This window comes from Eptesicus fuscus, chromosome 23 (assembly GCF_027574615.1).
Source record: "Eptesicus fuscus isolate TK198812 chromosome 23, DD_ASM_mEF_20220401, whole genome shotgun sequence".
NCBI classification, from domain to species: Eukaryota; Metazoa; Chordata; class Mammalia; order Chiroptera; family Vespertilionidae; genus Eptesicus; species Eptesicus fuscus.
The window spans coordinates 11,494,422-11,515,618 of NC_072495.1; the positions used below are offsets into that span (position 1 = coordinate 11,494,422).

General features: G+C 42.2%; 1 protein-coding gene across 1 annotated transcript in view; it reads left to right on the top strand.

Moving 5' to 3' along the window:
- Nucleotides 1-20,883, top strand: part of KNTC1 (kinetochore associated 1) — a 61,728-nt gene extending 40,845 nt beyond the window's left edge. The window contains exons 45-64 of the mRNA XM_054712496.1: nucleotides 1,682-1,771; nucleotides 3,183-3,354; nucleotides 3,441-3,499; nucleotides 3,627-3,843; nucleotides 4,466-4,539; nucleotides 4,814-5,024; nucleotides 5,143-5,252; nucleotides 8,083-8,129; nucleotides 9,371-9,449; nucleotides 11,022-11,140; nucleotides 11,535-11,670; nucleotides 12,054-12,149; nucleotides 12,512-12,568; nucleotides 13,571-13,625; nucleotides 13,715-13,778; nucleotides 14,308-14,437; nucleotides 15,886-15,975; nucleotides 16,396-16,541; nucleotides 17,317-17,407; nucleotides 20,663-20,883. Coding sequence (XP_054568471.1) covers nucleotides 1,682-1,771; nucleotides 3,183-3,354; nucleotides 3,441-3,499; nucleotides 3,627-3,843; nucleotides 4,466-4,539; nucleotides 4,814-5,024; nucleotides 5,143-5,252; nucleotides 8,083-8,129; nucleotides 9,371-9,449; nucleotides 11,022-11,140; nucleotides 11,535-11,670; nucleotides 12,054-12,149; nucleotides 12,512-12,568; nucleotides 13,571-13,625; nucleotides 13,715-13,778; nucleotides 14,308-14,437; nucleotides 15,886-15,975; nucleotides 16,396-16,541; nucleotides 17,317-17,407; nucleotides 20,663-20,683 — 2,064 coding nt within the window. The 3' untranslated portion in view covers nucleotides 20,684-20,883. The remainder of the gene's footprint in view (nucleotides 1-1,681; nucleotides 1,772-3,182; nucleotides 3,355-3,440; nucleotides 3,500-3,626; nucleotides 3,844-4,465; nucleotides 4,540-4,813; nucleotides 5,025-5,142; nucleotides 5,253-8,082; nucleotides 8,130-9,370; nucleotides 9,450-11,021; nucleotides 11,141-11,534; nucleotides 11,671-12,053; nucleotides 12,150-12,511; nucleotides 12,569-13,570; nucleotides 13,626-13,714; nucleotides 13,779-14,307; nucleotides 14,438-15,885; nucleotides 15,976-16,395; nucleotides 16,542-17,316; nucleotides 17,408-20,662) is intronic.
- Nucleotides 20,884-21,197: the final 314 nt, after the last annotated feature.

Sequence of the window (21,197 nt, forward strand, 5' to 3'; positions counted from 1 at the left end):
TGGTCATCAGTCTTAGTGGGATACTCCATAAGGTAGAGTTGTGGTGAAGGGAACGTGGTCATCAGTCTTAGTGGGATACTCCATAAGGTAGAGTTGTGGTGAAGTGAACGTGGTCATCAGTCTTAGTGGGATACTCCATAAGGTAGAGTTGTGGTGAAGTGAACGTGGTCATCAGTCTTAGTGGGATACTCCATAAGGTAGAGTTGTGGTGGAGTGAACGTGGTCAGCAGTCTTAGTGGGATACTCCATAAGGTAGAGTTGTGGTGAAGGGAACGTGGTCAGCAGCCTTAGTGGCATGTTCTGTGAGGGAGAGGGGTGGTGGAATGAGCACATCGGGTCATTTTAAATGTCCCTCTCCACTTAATTAATTGGCTATATAGGAACAAATTGGAAATGTAAGCCCTGCGTTATTTTATAAACTTTTACTTTTGAAGTAATTTTAGATTTTTAATATAGCTTAATACAGCAGTTTTTCTTTTTTAAAAAAGTACATACAGCCTTTTTTTTCAGATTTTAATAAATAGCACATATTCTTTGAAAAACTAGAGAGAAAGGTCTAAACATAAAAAGTGAAAAATTTTAACCCTACTCCCATAGGTAAAAATGTTAATAGCTTGGTGACTATCTTACACTAAATATATTATCCTGTTCCTCTCTTTTTTCACTTACTATATTATTATTACATGTCAGTAAAAATCCATCTATCTCTTTTTTGACAAATACATATTTGTTATTCCACAATATGGATGAAATCTGTGTTTTGTTAGGCCTTTATAGATGAAGTTTTAAATTATTTGTAAATTTCTTTTTTACTATAAATTGTTACAATGCATATCTTCATGCATACATGTTTGCCTTCTTGTTTAATTATTTTTGTTATTTTTTGTTAGGAGATCTGAGAGTTGGAATTTTTAGGTCAAGAGGTAGTTTGGTGGTGGGATGAAGTTAGATGGAAGGAGAAATAAGATTATAAGAAATACTTCAGTTTTATATTTTGCTTGCGCTTTGGCCAAAAATTATATATAACTTGCTCAAAATTTTTAGGTACCATAGAGATCATCTTCCCACTTTGTTCAGTGTTATTCATGTGCCTTGGGTTGGCATTTAAAAAATGAAGAAAAAAACCCCTAATGATTAACTAGAAACAAAGAACAAAGAGAATACTTCCTTTTTATAAACATATAGATGCCACCCAATTAATTATTCATGTCTGTATATGATTAGAGCTGGAATCAAAACCTTGGAGAAATTTGCTTAGAGGCTACACTCTTAGTTATGTCATTTCCCAGAAAAGGTCAGTTTCCTTCTATTCTAATTTTCCCATCATAAATGGAAGAAATAGAATTTTAATTTTACAATCTTCCAAAATTATAAAATTTTAATATATTTATCTTTTTAGGGTTTTAGGATGTAAGAACCTTTCTTTATTAAAACAATATTGCTTTATCCAGCTTTTTTAAAAAAGGCATTTTGAGACATTTTAAAGCATGTATGTTTATCCTAACAACTAATTTTAGAAGTGAGAAAATGTTTGTTTTTTAAAGAATAATCTAATTTACCATTGCTGTGCACTGAGATTTTGTATTTGTAGTCTCTGTACTAATGAACATAACTGAATAAAACCAGCTTACCAGCCAGGTACCATCTTCTCAGGTTTTGATATATTTTTGTTTTTATATAGTTGGATCCCTATGACTATGAAATGGTTGAAGTTGTCCTGAAAGTTATTGAAAGAGCCGATGAAAAAATAACCAACATTAATATTAACCAGGTATAACAAATATATTTTTTAATTATATTTTTATTTTTATTTCGATCCTTAAAAAATTAGTTATCCCATGTCTTTCTGGACAGTCCTTTGAGGTTCCTTAAAACTCCACGTTTTAGCCCTAGCCGGTTTGGCTCAGTGGATACAGCGACAGCCTGCGGACTGAAGGGTCCCGGGGTTTGATTCCGGTCAAGGGCACATGCCCAGGTTGTTGGCTTCATCCCCAGTAGGGGGCGTGCAGGAGGCAGCCAATTGATGATTCTCTCTCATCACTGATGTTGCTATCTCTCTCTCCCTCTCCCTTCCTCTCTGAAATCAATAAAAATATTAAAAAAAAAAATAAAATAACTCCACGTTTTATTCTAGTTTCTTTTCTTTAAAAGGGATACAGAAATAAATAGTTTTTTCGTTCTTCCCATATTTTTATCACTTACCTGAATTCAGTTTTTGCTGTAGCGAGGCGTTTTAAATCTGAGAACGAAGTCAGTAACAGACTGATTTGGAAAAATTAAGGCAAAACTATTTATTATGGCGGGGGGTATGTCATGTAGGTGTTTTCTCTATTAGGTAGGTCTAGGACTCACTCCATTCTATTTCTGTACAGTAACTTCTTAGTTTTTTTCTGAATTTTGGTCATAGTAGCTTTTATATCTTCTTTTTAAATTGGATTTTAAAAAATTAAAATGAGTTGATTCAAAAGATAATTTATATAAGCCTGAGAAATATGAGATATAAACCAAAGAGAAGTAAAGGATACAGAGGATTAATTTTAGATCTACTGCCTCTATATTTAAAATGAAATCACGTGTTTTGGAGATAGCTCTCAAACTGTTTGAAGAGAGCATAGGGAACTGCCACACTCTCCTTTACCAAGCCTCCCACCAGCAGCAGGGTTCCACTGGATTTACATGGTGTAATTTCTTTCATGAGCATATTAATTATGGTTTAGAAGAATAACATTAAAGGTAAAACTACAAAAGATTTTCATTATCTTGATGAAAACAATACCATCACAGAAACAGAAATCTATGATGGTATAGAGTTAGGTGATTTTTTTATTTTTTTTTTAATTTCAGAGAGGAAGAGAAAGGGGGAGAGAGAGATAGAAACATCAATGATGAGGGATAATCATTGATCAGCTGCCTCCTGCATGCCCCTCACTGGGATCAAGCCCACAATGAAACTAGGACTTCCCTAGTTCAGCGGTCGGCAAACTGCGGCTCAAGAGCCACAGGCGGCTCGAGAGCCGCAGTTTGCTGCTCTGTTGACTAATGAGTTTGCTGACCACTGTCCTAGTTCATACATAGGTTTACGCTCAACCACTGAGCTACACTGGCCAGTCAAGAGGTAGATGATTTTAAGACACTTAGGGTTAATTTAATCTCGAAGGAAAACGTGTTTTCTTGTGACACAGGCATTGAGTCTTCTAAAGCACCTGAAGTCCTACAGAAGAATTTCCCCCCCGGTGGACCTCGAGTATCAGTATATGCTGGAGCATGTGATAACGTTGCCATCAGCCGCCCAAACCAGACTGCCTTTCCACCTAATATTTTTTGGCACGGCGCAGAACTTCTGGAAAATCCTCTGTATGTTCTTTCACTTCTTACGAATTTTACTGAGTAGCCAACGTTTTCTTCTTAAGCAAATCACACCGCCCTTGCTTCCTTTCCAGCTACAGAGCTCAGTGAAGAATCCTTCCCCACCCTGCTCCTCATTTCCAAGTTAATGAAGGTACTGGGCGCCAGCTCTGCAAGACGCTTCCTTATCCTTTCACTAATCGGGACCTGGGGAGAGGATTTTATGCTGCTTTCTTTCACCTATTCATCAGCCTTAACTTTTCTTTTTTTCTTCTTTGAAGTTCTCTTTGGACACTCTGTATGTGTCTGTCGCCAAGCATGTCTTTGAAAACAAACTGAAGCCAAAACTAGTGAAGTCCCCACCAGCTAAGTCCTCAACATTGATTAACAAGGAAATAACTAAGATCGCTCAGACCATCGAGTCCTACTTGCTGTCGATAGTCAACCCGGAGTGGGCAGTGGCTATTGCCTTCAGTCTTGCCCAGGATATCCCAGAAGGTAGGGGTTCTTCCTTTAACTGCCCTTAGGATGGTCAGCTGTTTTGTCATACTTCCAATAACGAGTCCTTAGATAGTCTCACCTAATCAAGCAGGTTCACAAACACAGGTGCTCGTTGCCATGGTTTTTGTTGTAACAAAAGTTGAAAATTTTTTTTTTTTTAATTTTTCATTGGTCAGAAAGTGGTTTTAAAAATAGAGCATATTGCCCTAACCAGTTTGGCTCAGTGGATAGAGCATTGGCCTGCGGACTGAAGGGTCCCAGGTTCAATTCCGGTCAAGGGCATGTACCTTGGTTGCAGGAACATCCCCAGTAGGGGGTGTGCAGGAGGCAGCTGATCGATGTTTCTCTCTCATTGATGTTTCTAACTCTCTATCCCTCTCCCTTCCTCTCTGTAAGAAAATCAATAAAATATATTAAAAAGAAAGAAAGACTTAGAAATAGAAGCTAAAGAAGGGGCCTCTGGGTTTACTTCCTAGTTTGTATTTTTCTGTCCTGTTTAGGTTGTTCTTTACTATGAGCATGCATTTTTATAACTAAAAAAACCCACAAAACTTGCTAATTTGACTAAAATACATTGTTTTGAAAGGATTAGGATTTGCTCTGGTCTTCATCTTTTCAGGTTCCTTCAAGATGTCCTCTTTGAAATTCTGCCTGTATTTAACCGAGAGATGGCTACAGAATATCCCACCTAAGGTGTGTCTGAGCTCTAAAATCGAAGGCTCCTCTTTCTTTTTTATTTAAATTGTGCTCACCTAGCATACCTCCTCATCCTGCCCTGGTGAGCTTTTTCCAGGGTTTTCCAGGGTTGGATGCCTAAAATGGAAAAAGAAAACAGGCCTTTGTATTGGATCCTGAAGGATATAACTAAGGCAGGGCCCTCCCTCCCATGATTGATAAAGAAGGATATTCTGTGTCTCCCTTGAGATTTAGAAAGCAAGCGTTTCTCTGTGCTTGGGCATTTTTAAAGGATGAAACACGTGAAAAAGCCGAGGCTTTGTTGAAGAAGCTCCACATTCAGTACCGGCGATCAGGCACAGAGGCTGTGCTCATAGCCCACAAGCTGAACACGGCAGAGCATCTGAGAGTGATTGGAAAACCAGCACATCTCATCGTCAGTCTGTACGAACATCCTAGCATCAACCTCAGAATTCAGAATGCATCTGGCAAAGACTATCCCGGTGAGGACAACACCCTTGCTACCTTTTTGTCCAAGGAGAGCCATCATTTGATTCTCAGTTCTCTTGCATTGAGAATGTGGACTTTTCTTTTTTTAATTCTTCATCTTGAATATTTTAGATATTCACGCAGCAGCTAAAGAAATAGCCGAAGTCAATGAAATCAATTTGGAAAAAGTGTGGGACATGTTGCTGAAAAAATGGCTGTGCCCAACCACAAAACCTGGCGAAGTAAGTGTGTCCTCAAGAGCATCCTTCATATCTGTTGTCTCACACTGGGAGCACAGAACCTTCAAAGAAGAAACTTTTGTTCAGTTTAGTACCTCCTATTATCTGATGAGTTTTAATGACATTGTTTACTTTTTAAAAAATGTGTGTATTTTTAATGATTTCAGAGATAAAGGGAGAGAGATAAAAAAAAAAAAAAAACATCAGCGATGAGAGAAAATCATTGATCAGCTGCCTCCTGCTCGCCTCACCTGGGATCGAGCGCACAACCCGGACATGTGCCCTGGTTGGGAATCGAGCCGTGACCTCCTGGTTCATAGGTGGATGCTCAGTCACTGGGCCACACTGGCTGGGCCACTTTTTCTTTTAGCTTAAATATTATTTTGCAACTATTTTATCTTTTAGTTGGTGATTCCAGGTAGATATAGGTATAAAAGAAATGGCCTGTTCTTATACTCAGATTCATGGGATTTACTTTATTCTGAAGTAATTTCAATCACACAGGTAAGTTGCAGTAGTATAAAAGAATTCCTGTCTACCCCTCACCCAGCTCCATCCGAGTTCAACATTCTGCCGTATTTGCTTTATTACTCTCCCTATAATATATCTATTATATATTATGAATATATATATATAATACTTTTCTGAACCATTTGAGAGTAAGTTGCATACGTCATGCCCCTCTACCCTTTAATAGTTACAAGCATATTTCCTAAGAACAAGGCTTTTCTCTTACTTAACCACAGTATAATTATCAAAATCAGATAACAATATTGACATAATATTGATACACTACAAACAGACTTGAATCTATAGTCCATGTTACAATTTAACCAATTGTCCCAATAATGTTCTTTATAGCAATTTTTCCCCCTGGGACCAGGATCAAGTTCAGGGTTATGTGCAACATTTATTTGTTACATTTGTAATCTCTTTTAATCTAGAACAATTCCATGACTTTTCCTTGTTGTTGGTGACACTGACATTTTTGAAGAGTAGAATCCAGTTATTTTCTAAGCTGCCCCTCAATTTGGATTTGTATAATGTTTTCTCATTATAAGATTCGAATTATGCATTTTGGGCCAGAGTACTACCTAAACGATATTATGTACTTCTCAGGGTATGACATTTGGAGGCCCAGATGTCTGTTTGCCCTAATAGGTGAGGTTAATTTAGATACCTTAGCCCTAGCTGGTTTGGCTCAGTGGATAGAGCGTCAGCCTACGGACTGAAGGGTCCCGGGTTCGATTCTGGTCAAGGGCACATGCCCAGGTTGCAGGCTCGATCCCCAGTGGGGGGCGTGCAGGAGGCAGCTGATCAATAATTCTCATCATTGATGTTTCTATCTCTCTCTTTCTCTTCCTCTCTGAAATCAATGAAAATATTTTTTTTAAAGTGTAATGCAAATAAACCTATTTTTTTAAAAAATTAGATACCTTAGTGAAAATGTTTTCTATTTCTCTATTACACAGTTACTCTGTACTTTGAAACAGTATATTTTGTTTCTCTTCAAACTCCTCCCCCACCATACATATGCCCCAATTTGGCATCTATTGATAATTCTTTTTTTACTATTTATCTTTGTTGTTGAAAGTATTACAGATGTTCTCTTTCCCCTCCCATTGACTCCCCCCACCTCACTCCCACCCCTTCCCCAGGCCTTCACCGCACTGTTGTCTGTGTCCATGAATTCTCACTTGAACCTATATTAACTCTGACGGACACTGTTTTGGAAGGGTGAAGGCCAGTTTGGTTTGTAAAAAGTCTCATTGTGGGTTTGCCCATGTCAGTTTTTTTAGAAATAATGTCATTAAATCTAAATTTATGGAGGAATTCAGCAATCCACATGTAGAAATGCCTGTACTGGTTCCTCTGTAAGTATTTACCAAGAACAAAGTCTGGGCTTCAGTGCGCACAGAGGAGGCAGAGGCATATCTAGGCCCTTTAGAATACGCGGTTGACTCGGGAACCGGAATGTTTTAACTTACACGTTTGGAGCTCTAAACCGGAAGTTCCTCCAGGCCAGGAACTTGGTCCGTACACAGCACCTAAAACATTGCTTTGTTAAATCCCATAAAAATATACTGAATTGGTGAACGACTCATTTAAAATTCATAGAGTCCTTTTCTTTTAAAAATTACCCAAGACTGTAAGCTTCAGGAGGACAGGAGTGTTGGTTTTGCTTACTCGGGGAACCCATGTACCCAGAATGATGCCTGGCACATAGAGAGTGCTCAGTAAATAACCATTTTTTTGTGTGTAATTCTTCATTGTTGAAAGTATTGCACATGTCTCCTTGTCTCCTCTACTGACCCCCTCCAACCCACCCCCGCACCCCCTGCCCCAGGACCTCACCGCCACATGGTCTGTGTCCATGGGCCATGCACATATGTGTAGATATTTTCTTGACTGAATGAATGTTAATAAACCCATTTTCTAAGCAAGAATCTTAAAGTAATGAATCGTACTGAAATTTGCATGTAGACATAATTTTTTAAAATTTTTTTAAATATACTTTTATTGATTTCAGAGAGGAAGGGAGAGGGAGAGAGAGATAGAAACATCAATGATGAGAGAATCATTGATGGGCTGCCTCCCGCACATCCCCTCCTGGGGATCGAGCCTGCAACCTGGGCATGTGCCCTTGACCGGAATCGAACCTGGGACCCCTCAGTCCACAGGCCGACTCTCTATCCCCTGAGCCAAACCGGCCAAGGCTAGACATAATTTTTATATTGAGTTTTTCATCTAATAGAGTTTTCATAATTTTATCTAGCTCAACAAACTTTATTAAGCTTTGACCTTTTTTTTCTTCTTTTTCACTTTCTCAAAGAACCCATCAGAAATATTTGAACTTCAAGAAGATGAAGCACTACGAAGGTATTCTTTCTTTGCGTATATTTATCTATATCCTGTTGCCCAGTGGGAATCTTACTAGTAAATTTGTCAGGGGTCGGTTTTGAAAATCCTTTCCTGGTAGAGCTTGGGTCAGTCTCTGAGAAGAATCAATTCTTTGATATATGGCTGTGAGCAGGTGTAAGTATCTCCAGCGCAATAAATAAGAAGCAGCCAAGATTCAGAATTTCTGAACCTTCAGCGAGTTCTTACTAATGTCGAGGCCTCTTAGAACACCTTTAGCAGAGACTGCACCTCAGGCAAAGGAAACCTTCCCAATTAGCTGAGACCGTGGCCCAAGGCCCCTTTATGTTTTCTCCCTCTGCTGAGCTGGGTTGGCTCAGACGTGGGCCACCAGGATTTCTTCCCCTTCCAACCTGAGACTGAGACCAAAAAAGGCACATCGGTGTCACCCAGTGTGCTCAGTCTGATTGGTCACGACTGGAGAAGACTCTCTGGGCCCGAATCAGAAAGAATGCGGTAACCCATTAGTGAGGCCTGGCCCAGGCGTGGGAGAGGGCGTGGTGACACACAGGCTAGCTTTCTGCCATTCCTGGTCTAGGCCCGAAGTAGGTCAGGTCAGCCAGGAAGCCTGGATCAGCCCTGGAGATCTGAGCGAGGACGTGGAAGGACAAACCCAAGGAAAGAATCTCCTGGTTTGGACAGAGCTGGCCACGCTCCCCCCCCCCCCCATGGCCTCCTTTCCTCTGGACTTCGCCGTGTGCTTGCGTAGTGTTGGGGGCAGAGGCACCTTTGGCTAAGCCCGAGGGAGGCAGGTCCTGGGTTGTCTGACTAAATTAGCCACCGGGAAGTCGTGGAAACAACTCAAGAGAGTGAGAGAATCCCAAGAAAGGAATCGCAAAAGGGATTTTTTCCTTCGTGCCAATTTCATAACTTCCGGCCTTTTCCCACTGAAAGCTCCACACCCCCACGCCCGCCCAGTGCGCCCAGTACGCCCAGTGCCACTGGTACCATCCTGTGAACGAAGACAGAATCGTCCGTGCGCAGTAGTCAGTGTATTTTGCAGCTATGGTTTGTGTTAATTTCTTAAATAGAGAGAATTTAAATGATCAGAGATCAACTAGCCATTTTATAGATGAGAAAACTGTTTATTGTGTTACCATCTAGGTAAAAGGGAAAGCAAAAATGTCCTTGACCCGTAACCCTTCAGGTGCCTGATGACTTTCTCTGTGTATCTAAATATAACTTTTAAAAACCTTTTTCAGAGTCCTGTATCTCCTCCAGTCTCGTCCGATTGATTATAGTTCAAGAATGCTGTTTATATTTGCAACATCAGCTACAACTGTAAGTCCTAGGAACTTAGTCAAAACTCAGCTTAATATTTTTCTCTGCATACTTGCCATGCTCAATATCATTAACAGATGATTAGGATAATGCTCACTTGTGTACTTATTCAAAGTATGCCTTACTTTGTAATATCTGCCCAACTCCATTTAGTGCTGGCTTCTGTAACATCCTGCTTAGCAAACCGAATGGTGTGCCAGTTCCCACAGGTTATCTGCACTCAGGGTTGCTAACTCCCTGGTTGGTCAGCATTCCTCATAGCAAGGGGCCAACCAGAGAAAACTCCACCCTGGCCTCGGGGCCCTGCGCAACCTGGCTTCCCCTCCAGTCACGCCCTGAATTTAAGCGGGACCGAACCATCCCTTTTGCTTCCCCTCTTTGCTTTCAGGCTTGTGCATGTAGAAATGTGTGGAGGCCATTGGAACCCAGGGAGACAAAGGTGTAGCCAGAAGGATAGGAGGAAGGAGAGGGGGAAAGTGTGAGAAGCTAAGGTGTGTGTCCTGGACAGCGAGAGGGAAATACCCCCTTTTTTCCTTTTTTTCATACATTTTATTGATTTTTTACAGAGAGGAAGGAAGAGGGATAGAGAGTTAGAAACATCGATGAGAGAGAAACATCAATCAGCTGCCTCCTGCACATCTCCTAATGGGGGTGTGCCCCCAACCAAGGAACATGCCCTTGACCGGAATCGAACCTAGGACCTTTCAGTCCGCAGGCCGACGCTCTAGCCACTGAGCCAAACCAGTTAGGGCAAGGAAATACCCCTTTTTTTTTTCAGTTATTATTTCAGGTAAAAATGGCATTCCAGGAAAAGTGGCTCGTTGAGCTCAAGGTACAAGTGCTTTCCCCTGAAAAAACCATCACGCTGGCTGCAGTATGCCTTACACACACTTCCCATTTTGTTAGACAGAATATTCATGAGTACATTTTAATTAATATTCAAATGTGTGCTCTTATTAATCTATTCAAGAGTTGAGCTTTGATCAAATTAATCTTTACTGCTTCAGCGAGAACCTTCGTGAGTGGAGGTCATCACTCATTTTCAGTGCTGCCGGTGCGGGGCCGGGAAGGATGGATACAGCAGCGCTGCCACAGCGGGTGTCCCTTCCTAGATTCGAGCCAGCAGTGTTATTAGGAAAACAGTTTTGAAGGTTCCCTCTTGAAGGAGTTCGAGAACACTCCTCAGGGTTCCATGGACCACACTTTGCCAACTACTGACTCCCTCAGAGCGGAGATTGACTTTAATTTTTTTTTTTTAAATATATTTTATTGATTTTTTACAGAGAGGAAGAGAGAGGGATAGAGAGTTAGAAACATCGATGAGAGAGAAACATCGATCAGCTGCCTCTTGCACACCCCCCACTGGGGATGTGCCCACAACCAAGGTACATGCCCTTGACCGGAATCGAACCCGGGACCCTTGAGTCCACAGGCCGACGCTCTATCCACTGAGCTAAACCGGCTTTGGCATGACTTTAATTTTTTTTTAAATGATGTTGCTTACGTTACCTGAGTTTTGACTCAAGCACAGCACGCAAACATGCACCTCCCCACACCGTGTTGGTTTTACAGACATTAGATATGCGCCAGTTAACCTTTGCCCACCGAACACGGGCTCTTCAGTGTCTCCTGTATTTGGCTGACAAGGAAACCATAGAATCTCTCTTCAAAAAGCCCATCGAAGAAGTCAAGTAAGTAGACTTTTAAAATTGTGTTAAGAAATAGGTAACAACAAAAAGGAACAGCAGCGGGTCGTTGTTTGGAAGGGTCCCCGGCGGGGCCGTGGTTCGGAAGAGGGCATTACCGAGGCGTGGAAACGGGCCTTGGGCGACCTTGACATGTTGGCACCGGGGAAACAGGCCTGTGAGAAGCTCTCCTTCTCGCTCCTGCGAGACCTTTAGACACAGTGTTTTCTTCCTCTTGCTCCAATTGATTTCTTCCTAATATGATATTCAGTGAATCTTTTCAGAAACCAAAAATAGGCATTTAAAAACAAACAGGCCTAATTTATCCAGATGGTGGCTTTTATTTTAAGTGTGAACGTGGCCTAAGAGAATGTTTACTGTGAATGCCTCTGTTTTCCAGATCTTACTTGAAATGTATAACTTTTCTGGCGTCTTTCGAGATGTTGAATATCCCCATCACCTATGAATTATTTTGCAACAGCCCTAAGGAAGGCATGATTAAGGGTCTATGGAAAAACCACAGCCACGAATCCATGGTATGTACGCCGAGTCGCCCGTCATCTCAGCTTCCTGAAGGACAAAACCAGAGAAACTATTCCCGAGCAAGTCCGCTGCTGGACACCTTTTCTCCTGTCCTGTCCTGGCGGGTGACGAGGCGACTTGGGAGTCCCTTACTCTCCTCCTGAAGGCTAAGGCCATCCCTGTCAAGAAGAAATAATCCTTCCCAAGGCCTGTCTCTCCTCCTCTGGACGAGAGAAGAGATGTCCCTGGGAAGGAAGAGGCATAGCTTCACTTCCTCCTCGTTGTTTGTGGGACGTTAGTCTCCGGGGCAGTGGGAGCCCAGGTCGGTTGGATGCCTTTCGCAGAGATGGTTTGATTGTCTGGTGCCGTAGCCGTACGGTTTTTCTTTCTCCTTTAGGCAGTGAGGCTGGTGACTGAGCTTTGTTTAGAATACAAAATCTATGACCTGCAGCTGTGGAACGGACTCCTGCAAAAGCTGCTTGGCTTCAACATGGTAAGACTTGGTACCCTACCCCGCAGTGTCGTTTCCCGCTCTGGCCCGGCGGCGCTTCAGCAGTGGCCGGCGGTGCTCGTTACGGAACAGATGCATAGATGCATGCTGCAAACGTCCGCCCTCCCTGGCTCAGGACTTCGTGTGAGGCCAGAGGAAGTGCAGGCTCAAAATGAATCAAATCTCCCAGGAAACAGAGGGGGGGGGGGGGGGGCGCTCTCTGGCCTCGTTTGATATTTGTGGATGTGGAAGCGAACTGCTCCGGTGGTTCTCATGGAAGACAAATTTGATACTCCCCTTGAAAGAATCCGTTATGTCATGTGGTGATCTTCGGAACATTTCAGTTCTTGTTTATTTTCCCACAGATTCCATATCTAAGGAAAGTTTTAACAGCCATTTCTAGCATCCATCCTTTGTGGCAGGTATGTAATTTTTTTTTTTAAGTAAGTTTTATAGAATTTAATCTCTATACGCTCTGGCCTTGTGACTGCTGGGCACTCTGGGTTAGTGATTGTCTCCTTAGTAAAGAACAGAGCTGATCGGCTGTGGGATGACGTTCCTGACAGTGGTGCTCACACTCCGGAGCACTCAGCTCCGATGCCACCTCCTCCCAGACCTCACTGTCCCCAGTTCTCCAGGCTCCGTGCATCACCCCCCAAAGCGCTGACTCATCCGTGATGGTTGGCAGAGCACAGTTTACCTTAATTACATGTTTGACCGCCCCTCACAGACTTTGAAGATTTTTAAAGTCAGAAACCGCGTCATCTTCTTCTAAATTTTATAAGTTGTGCACCCGCATCATCATTATTACATAAAAATATATAATGTATTGGTGTCGTCCAGATTGTTACATATCAACACATATCTCATTTTTTAAAAATTAAGACACACACACACACACACACACCCCTAGCCAGTTTGGCTCAGTGAATAGAGCCTCAGTTCACGGGCTGAAGGGTGCTGGGTTCGATTCCAGTCAAGGGCACGTACCTCAGTTGCAGGCTTGATCCCTGGCCCTGGTCAGGGCACATGCGGGAGGCAACCAATCGATGTGTCTCTCACATTAATGTTGCTCTTTCTCTGTCTCTCCCCCTCCCTTCCGCTCTCTCTAAAAAGCAATGGAAAAATATCTTCGAGTGAGGATTAACAATCAAAAAAATTTATAATTCATATGTAAAATTCACAACTAAGTGGGATTTTGTTTTTTTTTTTTAATTGAGAGAGAGAAGTGTCAATTTATTGAAACTGAGCTACCCGGCCAGGGCTGCTGAAAAATTATCCTACAATCTAATAACCTCAAACACAGAGTATCAGTTGAGGACTTTGGTTGAGCATCCAGCATGTCAGCTCTGGGGGTGTGTGTTGTGACTGTAAAGTAGCTTCTGCTAACCCAGGCGTGCATTCCGACACACTTGTCCCCACAGGTGCCCTACTTCAGCAAGGCCTGGCAGCGTGTGGTCCAGGTCCCACTGCTCTCAGGTATTGTCCCCTCCCCTGGGCCACGGAGGGTAGCATTTTGTGGTTGTGCGTGTGTACACATTGTTTTTGTTTGTCTATTTCATTTTCAGCCTCTTGTCCTTTAAGCCCCAGCCAGTTATCAGATTGTTGTGAGAGTCTCATTGCTATTCTTGAGTAAGTGAAATATTTGTTTTCTTACCAAAAAAAAAAAAAATCCAATTTTTTGCTTGTAAAATTCCTTTTTAATAGATATCTGGTGTGGGTAGTTTCTTTTTCTTGGGAAGGTAAACATACCACTTGTTTTTAAATTAAATATCTCTTATTTTTATAATGTCGACTTTCCATGTGTGGTACCACTGGTAAACAGATATCCCATTGGTCCCCAAGTGTAACGTGAGGATAGAGTACTGCTTGTGACTACCCCGAGTGACGCAGTGTTGTCTCGTAGAAAGTTTGTCTTTATGTGGAGGCTTTCAGACATAATCATAGCAATAGCCAGCGGTCTGCAGTCCTGTGGGTAGATCCTTTTACTGCAGGAAGAATGCCATAGCAGACTGGAGTTACTCACTGCTAAGCAGGTGTTACGCACCAGCACTTCAGTGTCTAAAATTACGGAAAGCTCAGGCAAGTGATAAGTGTGGGACCCTGGAAACGAGGGATTCGGACAGTGTCATCTCGTGACTAATCGTGTGCTCTCTCAAAGATGTCCCGTTTCGGATGATCTCGACATGATCGGAGTCGCCAGGCAGTATGTCCAGTTAGAGCTTCCAGCTTTTGCATTAGCCTGTCTCATGCTCCTGCCCCACTCAGAAAAAAGACACCAGCAGATTAAGGTATCTTGGAAACCATGCCTCTGGGGCTGCCAAAGAAAGGGAAGGTCTGAGAATTGCATGTCCCCTGAGAAAGGTTGCGTTTTCTTCTCACCAAACCAGCAAAGCCAGGGGTACATCAGTATGGACAGGGCAGGATTGTGGGGGCGTTTAGTGGAAGGTAAGACTGGAAGACAGAGGGGGGCTAGTCTGAGGGATGCCTTAAGAGTGCATCTTTGTCCGTAGGGGACAGTCAGTTTTCCCAGAAGAGTCAAGTGAAATGATCAGAAATATTTCAGAAGGAATAATCCACGTCAGCTGGACCGGAGGAAAGAGGACACTCTGGGGAAGCTCTTATCTCACTAAATCCATGCGCAGCAACCTTGTGGAGAGGCCAGGAAAGCGTGAGGGGATCAATCCCCAAAGTAGGTGGTAGCAATGAATGAAAATGAGCTAGAGGGAGAAGACTTGACTTCGTGGTTGGAGGTGGGAGGAGAAGAGAGCGGAGAGTCAGGTCTTGTGTGTGGGTGCCACAAAGGGAGCTGCAAGCATTCTAAGGACAAAACTTAAAAAAAATAAGTTGCTGTTTGGTTCAGTGGTTAGAGCACTGGTCCTCGGACTGAAGGGTCCCAGGTTCGATTCCATTCAAGGGCACGTACTTCGGTTGCAGACTCAATCTCTAGCCCGATTCGGGGAGTGTGCGGCAGACAACCAGTCAGTGTGTCTCTCTCACATCAATGTTTCTCTCTCTGTCTCTCCCCCTCCCTTCCACTCTCTAAAAATCAATGGAAAGCTCTAGCCGGTTTGGCTCAGTGGATAGAGTGTCGGCCTGTGGACTGAGGGGTCCCGGGTTCGATTCCCAGTCGGGGCACATGCCCTGGTTGTGGACTCGATCCCCCGTAGGGGGCATGCAGGAGGCAGCCGATCCATGATCCTCTCTCATCATTGATGTTTCTATCTCTCTCTCTCTTCCTCTCTGAAATCAATAAAAATCTATTTTTTTAAAAAAATCAATGGAAAAATATCCTCAGGTGAGGACAAACAAAACAAACAAACTCTCATTCCTGTTGTAACACAGAACAAGTAGAACAAAGCATCTGGAAATGTTCATTTGTCGTTTGTTCTATGCGTTTTATTTTTTTCAAAGCCGTCTGTGCTTATCTTTGATTTGTTCTGACTATTCATAACCTCATCTGTTGCTGCTCTTCAGAGTGCGAGTATTTAAATAGATTCCTTTTGGCACTTAGAATGAATACATGCTTATTATTAAACAGCTCTTACTGTTGGAATGGGCATTTTTGTAAAGTGCTTCTTACCTTATTTCAATAATTTTTGGTTGACAGAGGCATTTTTTCCTATAATAGAAATCCCTTAGGATATTTCAAGTTTAAAAAATGAATACTTTACAGATTTGACAGACATGAGTAGTAATTATGCTTTTCCGTCAACTATGTTTTGATTTGTTTCTCTAGAACTTTCTGAACTCCTGCAGCCCTCAGGTCATTTTACAGCAATTGGAGGAGCATATGAGTACTGGCCAGCTGGCAGGGTTTTCACATCAAGTAAGAGAAAATTTCACCTCCTTTTTGCTATGAAAAATTAGGTATTAGAAGGTAATCGTTTTCCCGAAACCTGGATGAAGCGGAAAATTACTATCTCAATCTTTTTGTTAATACATACAATTCATTTGCTTTTATTAAAACCTATACATTTTTGTAACGGCGGGGACCCTGGCTGTCTTGTTTATTGCTGTGCTTTATAAAAAGTCCCAAAGTGCTTAACCACAATCACTTTTTACTTATTTACTGTATACAGTACTGAAATGGGCCAGCGCAGTCCCCGTCCCCCCTGCCCACCCCCTCACAAAAGAGTGAGTTACATCACAATAATAATCTCACTCCTGATTGTCAGAAATGTTTCGGAATTAACTAGGACTTGGTATTCAACACCTTGTTAATATGACGATACCTGTCATTCTATAGATTCAAAATCTGGTTCTGAATAATATCAGAAATAAGAAGGAGTTTGGGATTTTGGCAAAGACAAAATACTTTCAAGTGTTGAAACTGCACATGATAAACACCAACAACATCACTGACCTGGTAAACTATTTGGCAAATGAAGTAAGGTAAGTCAATTAAAAAAAAAACTTACCATAGAATGTCCTTAAATTGTATCTTTATTTTAGAGGAAAGTATCAAACAATTATAGAGCTGTTTGGTTGTAACTCAAGGCTCCAAACGTTACCTTGTAGCATTACTACCAGTTCCCAGAGGCCAGTTGTCTTGTAGCCCAGTCCCTTGGAACATGCACTTGGAATCAAACAAGCTGCCTGAACCCCCAAAGTAGGCGTCTCACAGCTCTGCTCTGAAACCCCAAAAGACAGCCTTAGTTCTTAGCATTGGCTCAGAGAATCGATGGCTTCCTGTGTCGTAATGTTGGCCAAGCTTGGTTACCTGATTTTCCAGCATCCACAAGTTTAGAAACAACAAGCTTCTCTTGGGATAGGGTTGGGAACAGATCTGTAAAGTGAAAAGGAGAAAGAAGAAATGGGGTGACCCTGAAGAAAGGGAAGGGATTAAAATGCCTCTTGGGTCTACCCCTCCGTTCATCTAACTGCCGATCACACGGGAGGCGTCCTCTCTCCTGACCACAGCACAGATCTCTTTCTGCTACTGTATCACTGGGGTCCAACCATAATCACTTGCTGTCATTTGTGAACGAGTGTTATTTTTTTTTTACACAAAATCTATGTAAAACCGGCTGCACATATTTCAGACATGCAATCTGATGAGTTTTGACATGTCTATACCGGTGACGCCATCACCACAATCCAGATAGCGAGCATAGTTACCACCCCCAAAAGTTTCCTCATGCCCTTCTTTTCCTTTCTGATGCTGTAGTATAGATGAAGCTTCCGTCTTGATAACTGAGTACTCAAAGCACCGTGGGAACCCCGTGCCCGCAGACGCCGCGCCCTGTGAGATTCTGAAGGTAAAGCTGTCTGCAGTTACCTGGACTCTCACCAGCCTGACGCCATTTCTATTTCCAGGGTCTTGACATTGAGCCAGACTTGTTTTGGAGAGCAATGTGTTTTCACATGTGACTGCATATACTTTTTATATAAGAGTCCCAGGCCACAAGTGAAGAGGTAGTGGCTCCCCTCTCAGCTCTGCACCAAGCGGCCACGTGGCCTCAGGCCAGTCACTGACCTGGGCCAGCTCTGCTTTTACATCTGGGCCACCTGCTTTCCAGCTTCCTGATTCCTCCTAAAGTCTTGCTTTTCAAACTGAAGCAAGTGAAACACTAGTTAATGTGGTGCTTGAGTATCAGTTGCTTTTACTTCTTTTTTAGTTACCTAAGACATAAATGTTCACTAAGGAAAAAAAGAGAAATTTGCAAGAGTTAAAAAAACACAAAGTTCTTAATCTCTTGAAATCTCACTACCAAGAGAGAGTATCACTGTTAACATTTTGGTATATATTCTTCCAAATGTTTTTTTTTTTTAATCTTTATTGTTCAGATTATTACAAGTGTTCCTCTTTTTTCCCCCCATAGCTCCCCTCCACCCAGTTCCCACCCCACCCTCTGCCCTTACCGCCCCCCCCACTGTCCTCATCCATAGGTGTACAATTTTTGTCCAGTCTCTTCCCACACCCCCCCACACTCCTTTCCCCCCAAGAATTCAGTCCACTCCCTTTCTATGTCCCTGATTCTATTATATTCAACAGTTTATTCTGTTCATCAGATTTTTTATTCACTTGATTTTTAGATTCACTTGTTGATAGGTATGTATTTGTTGTTCATAATTTTTATCTTTACCTTTTTCTTCTTCTTCCTCTTCTTAAAGAATACCTTTCAGCATTTCATATAATACTGGTTTGGCGGTGATGAACTCCTTTAGCTTTTTCTTATCTGTGAAGCTCTTCAATTCAGAATGATAACTTTGCTGGGTAGAGTAATCTTGGTTGTAGGTTCTTGCTATTCATCACTTTGAATATTTCTTGCCACTCCCTGCATAGTTTCTGTTGAGAAATCAGCTGACAATCATATGGGTGCTCACTTGTAGGTAACTAACTGTTTTTCTCTTGCTGCTTTTAATATTCTCTCTTTGTCTTTTGCCCTTGGCATTTTAATTATGATGTGTGTCTTGGTGTGGTCCTCTTTGAATTCCTTTTGTTTGGGGTTCTGTGCGCTTCCTGGACTTGTAAGTCTATTTCTTTTACCAGGTAGGGGAAGTTTTCTGTCATGATTTCTTCAAATAGGTTTTCAGTATCTTGTTCTCTCTCTTCTTCTGGCACCCCCATAATTCGGATGTTGGTACGCTTGAAGTTGTCCCAGAGGCTCCTTACACTATCTTCATATTTTTGGATTCTTTTTTCTTTTCCGGTTGGGTGTTTTTTGCTTTTTCGTATTTTAAATCTTTGACTTGATTCTTGCTCTAGTCTGCTGTTGGGTCTCTGTATATTATTTTTTATTTCAGTCAGTGTATGCTTAATTTCTAGTTGGTCCTTTTTCATATCCTCGAGGGTCTCACTAAATTTATCAGCCTTTTCTAGAAAATTCTTGAAAAACCTTATAATCGTGGTTTTGAACTCTATATCCAGTAGTTTGCTTTCCTCCATTTCTTTCATTTATGATCTGTTTCTTTGTCTTCGCATTTTGGCTGCTTCCCTGAGTTGATAGAGTGGCTTTGTGTGCTAGGTGTCCTATAGAGCCCAGTGGCTCGGCCTCCCCAGTTACCTAAGGTGGACACTCTTGGTGCACCCCTCTGTGGGCTGTGTGCACAGTCTTGTTGTAGTTAAGCCTTGATTGTTGTTAGTATCACTGGGAGGAATTGACCTCCAGGCCAATTGGCTGTGAGGATCAGCTGTGTCTACGCCGGGAGAAACTCTCTGCTGGAGACACCCCTATGAGACAAGACTTGCTTCAGTGGGGCTTTTGCGCTCACCGAGTCTGCCCCCTGAGTGTGTCCCTTATGGAACTGAGGAGTTGTAATCTGGATGGTCCCCCTCTGACCCCTGGGTACACTGGCTCTTGGATCTCCAAGGAGGTGCTAATTTAGCCTCTGCCTGAGGCCTCCCAGCAGGAGCTACAGAAAGATCTGCAGATTCCTCTTCTTTGTTTGGGTTTTGGAGGTGCCCAGATGAGGCCCACCTGTGAAGCAATGCAAGCTGGATGTTTGCATCCTTCTTTTGGATGTTCTGGGTCTCACTGACTCAGCTGCAGTTTGTTAGGTAAGTTTAGAATTCAAAGGATCCGGCCATTCATATGCAAAAGCCTCTGCACTCAGCTTGGATGGGGCAGAGTCTCAGGGCGGAGCAAACAGCAATGGCTTCCCGTCAGCCCTGCTCTAAGAGGCCCCTGGGTCTCAGTGTCCCACAGTAATAGCTGCAAGCACCTCAGAGAGAAAGCCGCCCTCGAGTTTCACCCGCTGCCAGACAGTCCAGTTTCTTCCCGTATGAGTCTGGGTCCCCAGAGTCTCACCTGGAACTGGAGTTCAGAGCAGTTGGGAGCTTGTGTCTCCCTCCGGATTGAGAAAGCCAGTCATGTACTCAGTTGCCAGCCCTCTCCGCGCGCACCTTCGTACCTCTGCCTTTACTTCCGCAGCTCCTCTGAGTCTCAGTGTGCTTTTCTCTTTCCTTCTAGTTGTAGAATTTCCACTCAGCCAGCCTTCCTGTGGTTCTGGATGATGTTCGTTTTGTCTTTTAGTTGTAGTTTTGAAATTGTTGTGCGAGGCAGCCATTCAGGTGTTTACCTATGCTGCCATCTTGGTTTCTCCACCCAAATGTTTTTATATATAAAATATGCATACAAATTACTTCTATTTTGAATTTAGATATAAGGTAAATATTTTTATTTTGATCATGGATTAGTAGCTTTAGTAAACCTAAATATTGTGGGGGGTTTTCTCTCCTTTGGTCCAAAATAGACATATTAAAATAAGCCTACGTGTTGTTAACTTTCATTAATAACTTCCAATGTTCACTTCCAGTCTGTTGTGCTCAGTGGCATAAAATTGCTTTTTTCAAAAAGGGAGAATATTGATTTAGGAGATGAATTTGTGGCCCTTAAAATTAGGTTTTTCTGCAGTCCTATTCGTCTGAACTGCTCAAGAATATTATGTGTAGATTTTTAGCAATACAGTTAAACCTTAAGTTCTTTAGTTTATCTGAGCATTTTCTATTTAAAAAAAAAACAAACCTAAATGACACTCATAAAAATACTTCTGTGTTTCTTCCCATTTAGATGTTTCTTAATGGATCATAGCCATCAAACCTTTCTCGGGAACAGCAAGAGGGAGTTTGGAGCCCGCTATTAACTGGCCATATTTATTACGGTTTTTAAAATTGTGCAATCTCTGTATTATAGCTGCTGTCAAATGTCATCTGACAAGTGATGCTAAGACACTTGGCAGTTTGTCCCATAAAAAAGTTATATCCTGAGTTAATAAATCTTTTATTCGCCAAGTTCACTTGTATAACTTAGAGAGACAATTAATTTTTCATACCATATATGAAGGAAACAAAATGCAAAGATATTTTGTTCCCCGCAGAAGAAAAGCAAGTATTTATAGCCTATTTCTTCCACATATAAATATAAGAATGTCGGTCTTTTTTTTTTTTTTTTTTTAATGTATTTTTGTTTTTCAGAGAGGAAGGGAGGAGAGAGAGAAACATCAATGATGAGGGAGAATCATCCATCAGCTGCCTCCTGTAGGCCCCCTACCGGGGGCCAAGCCTGCAACCCGGGCATGAGCCCTGACCTGGTTCATAGGTGGACA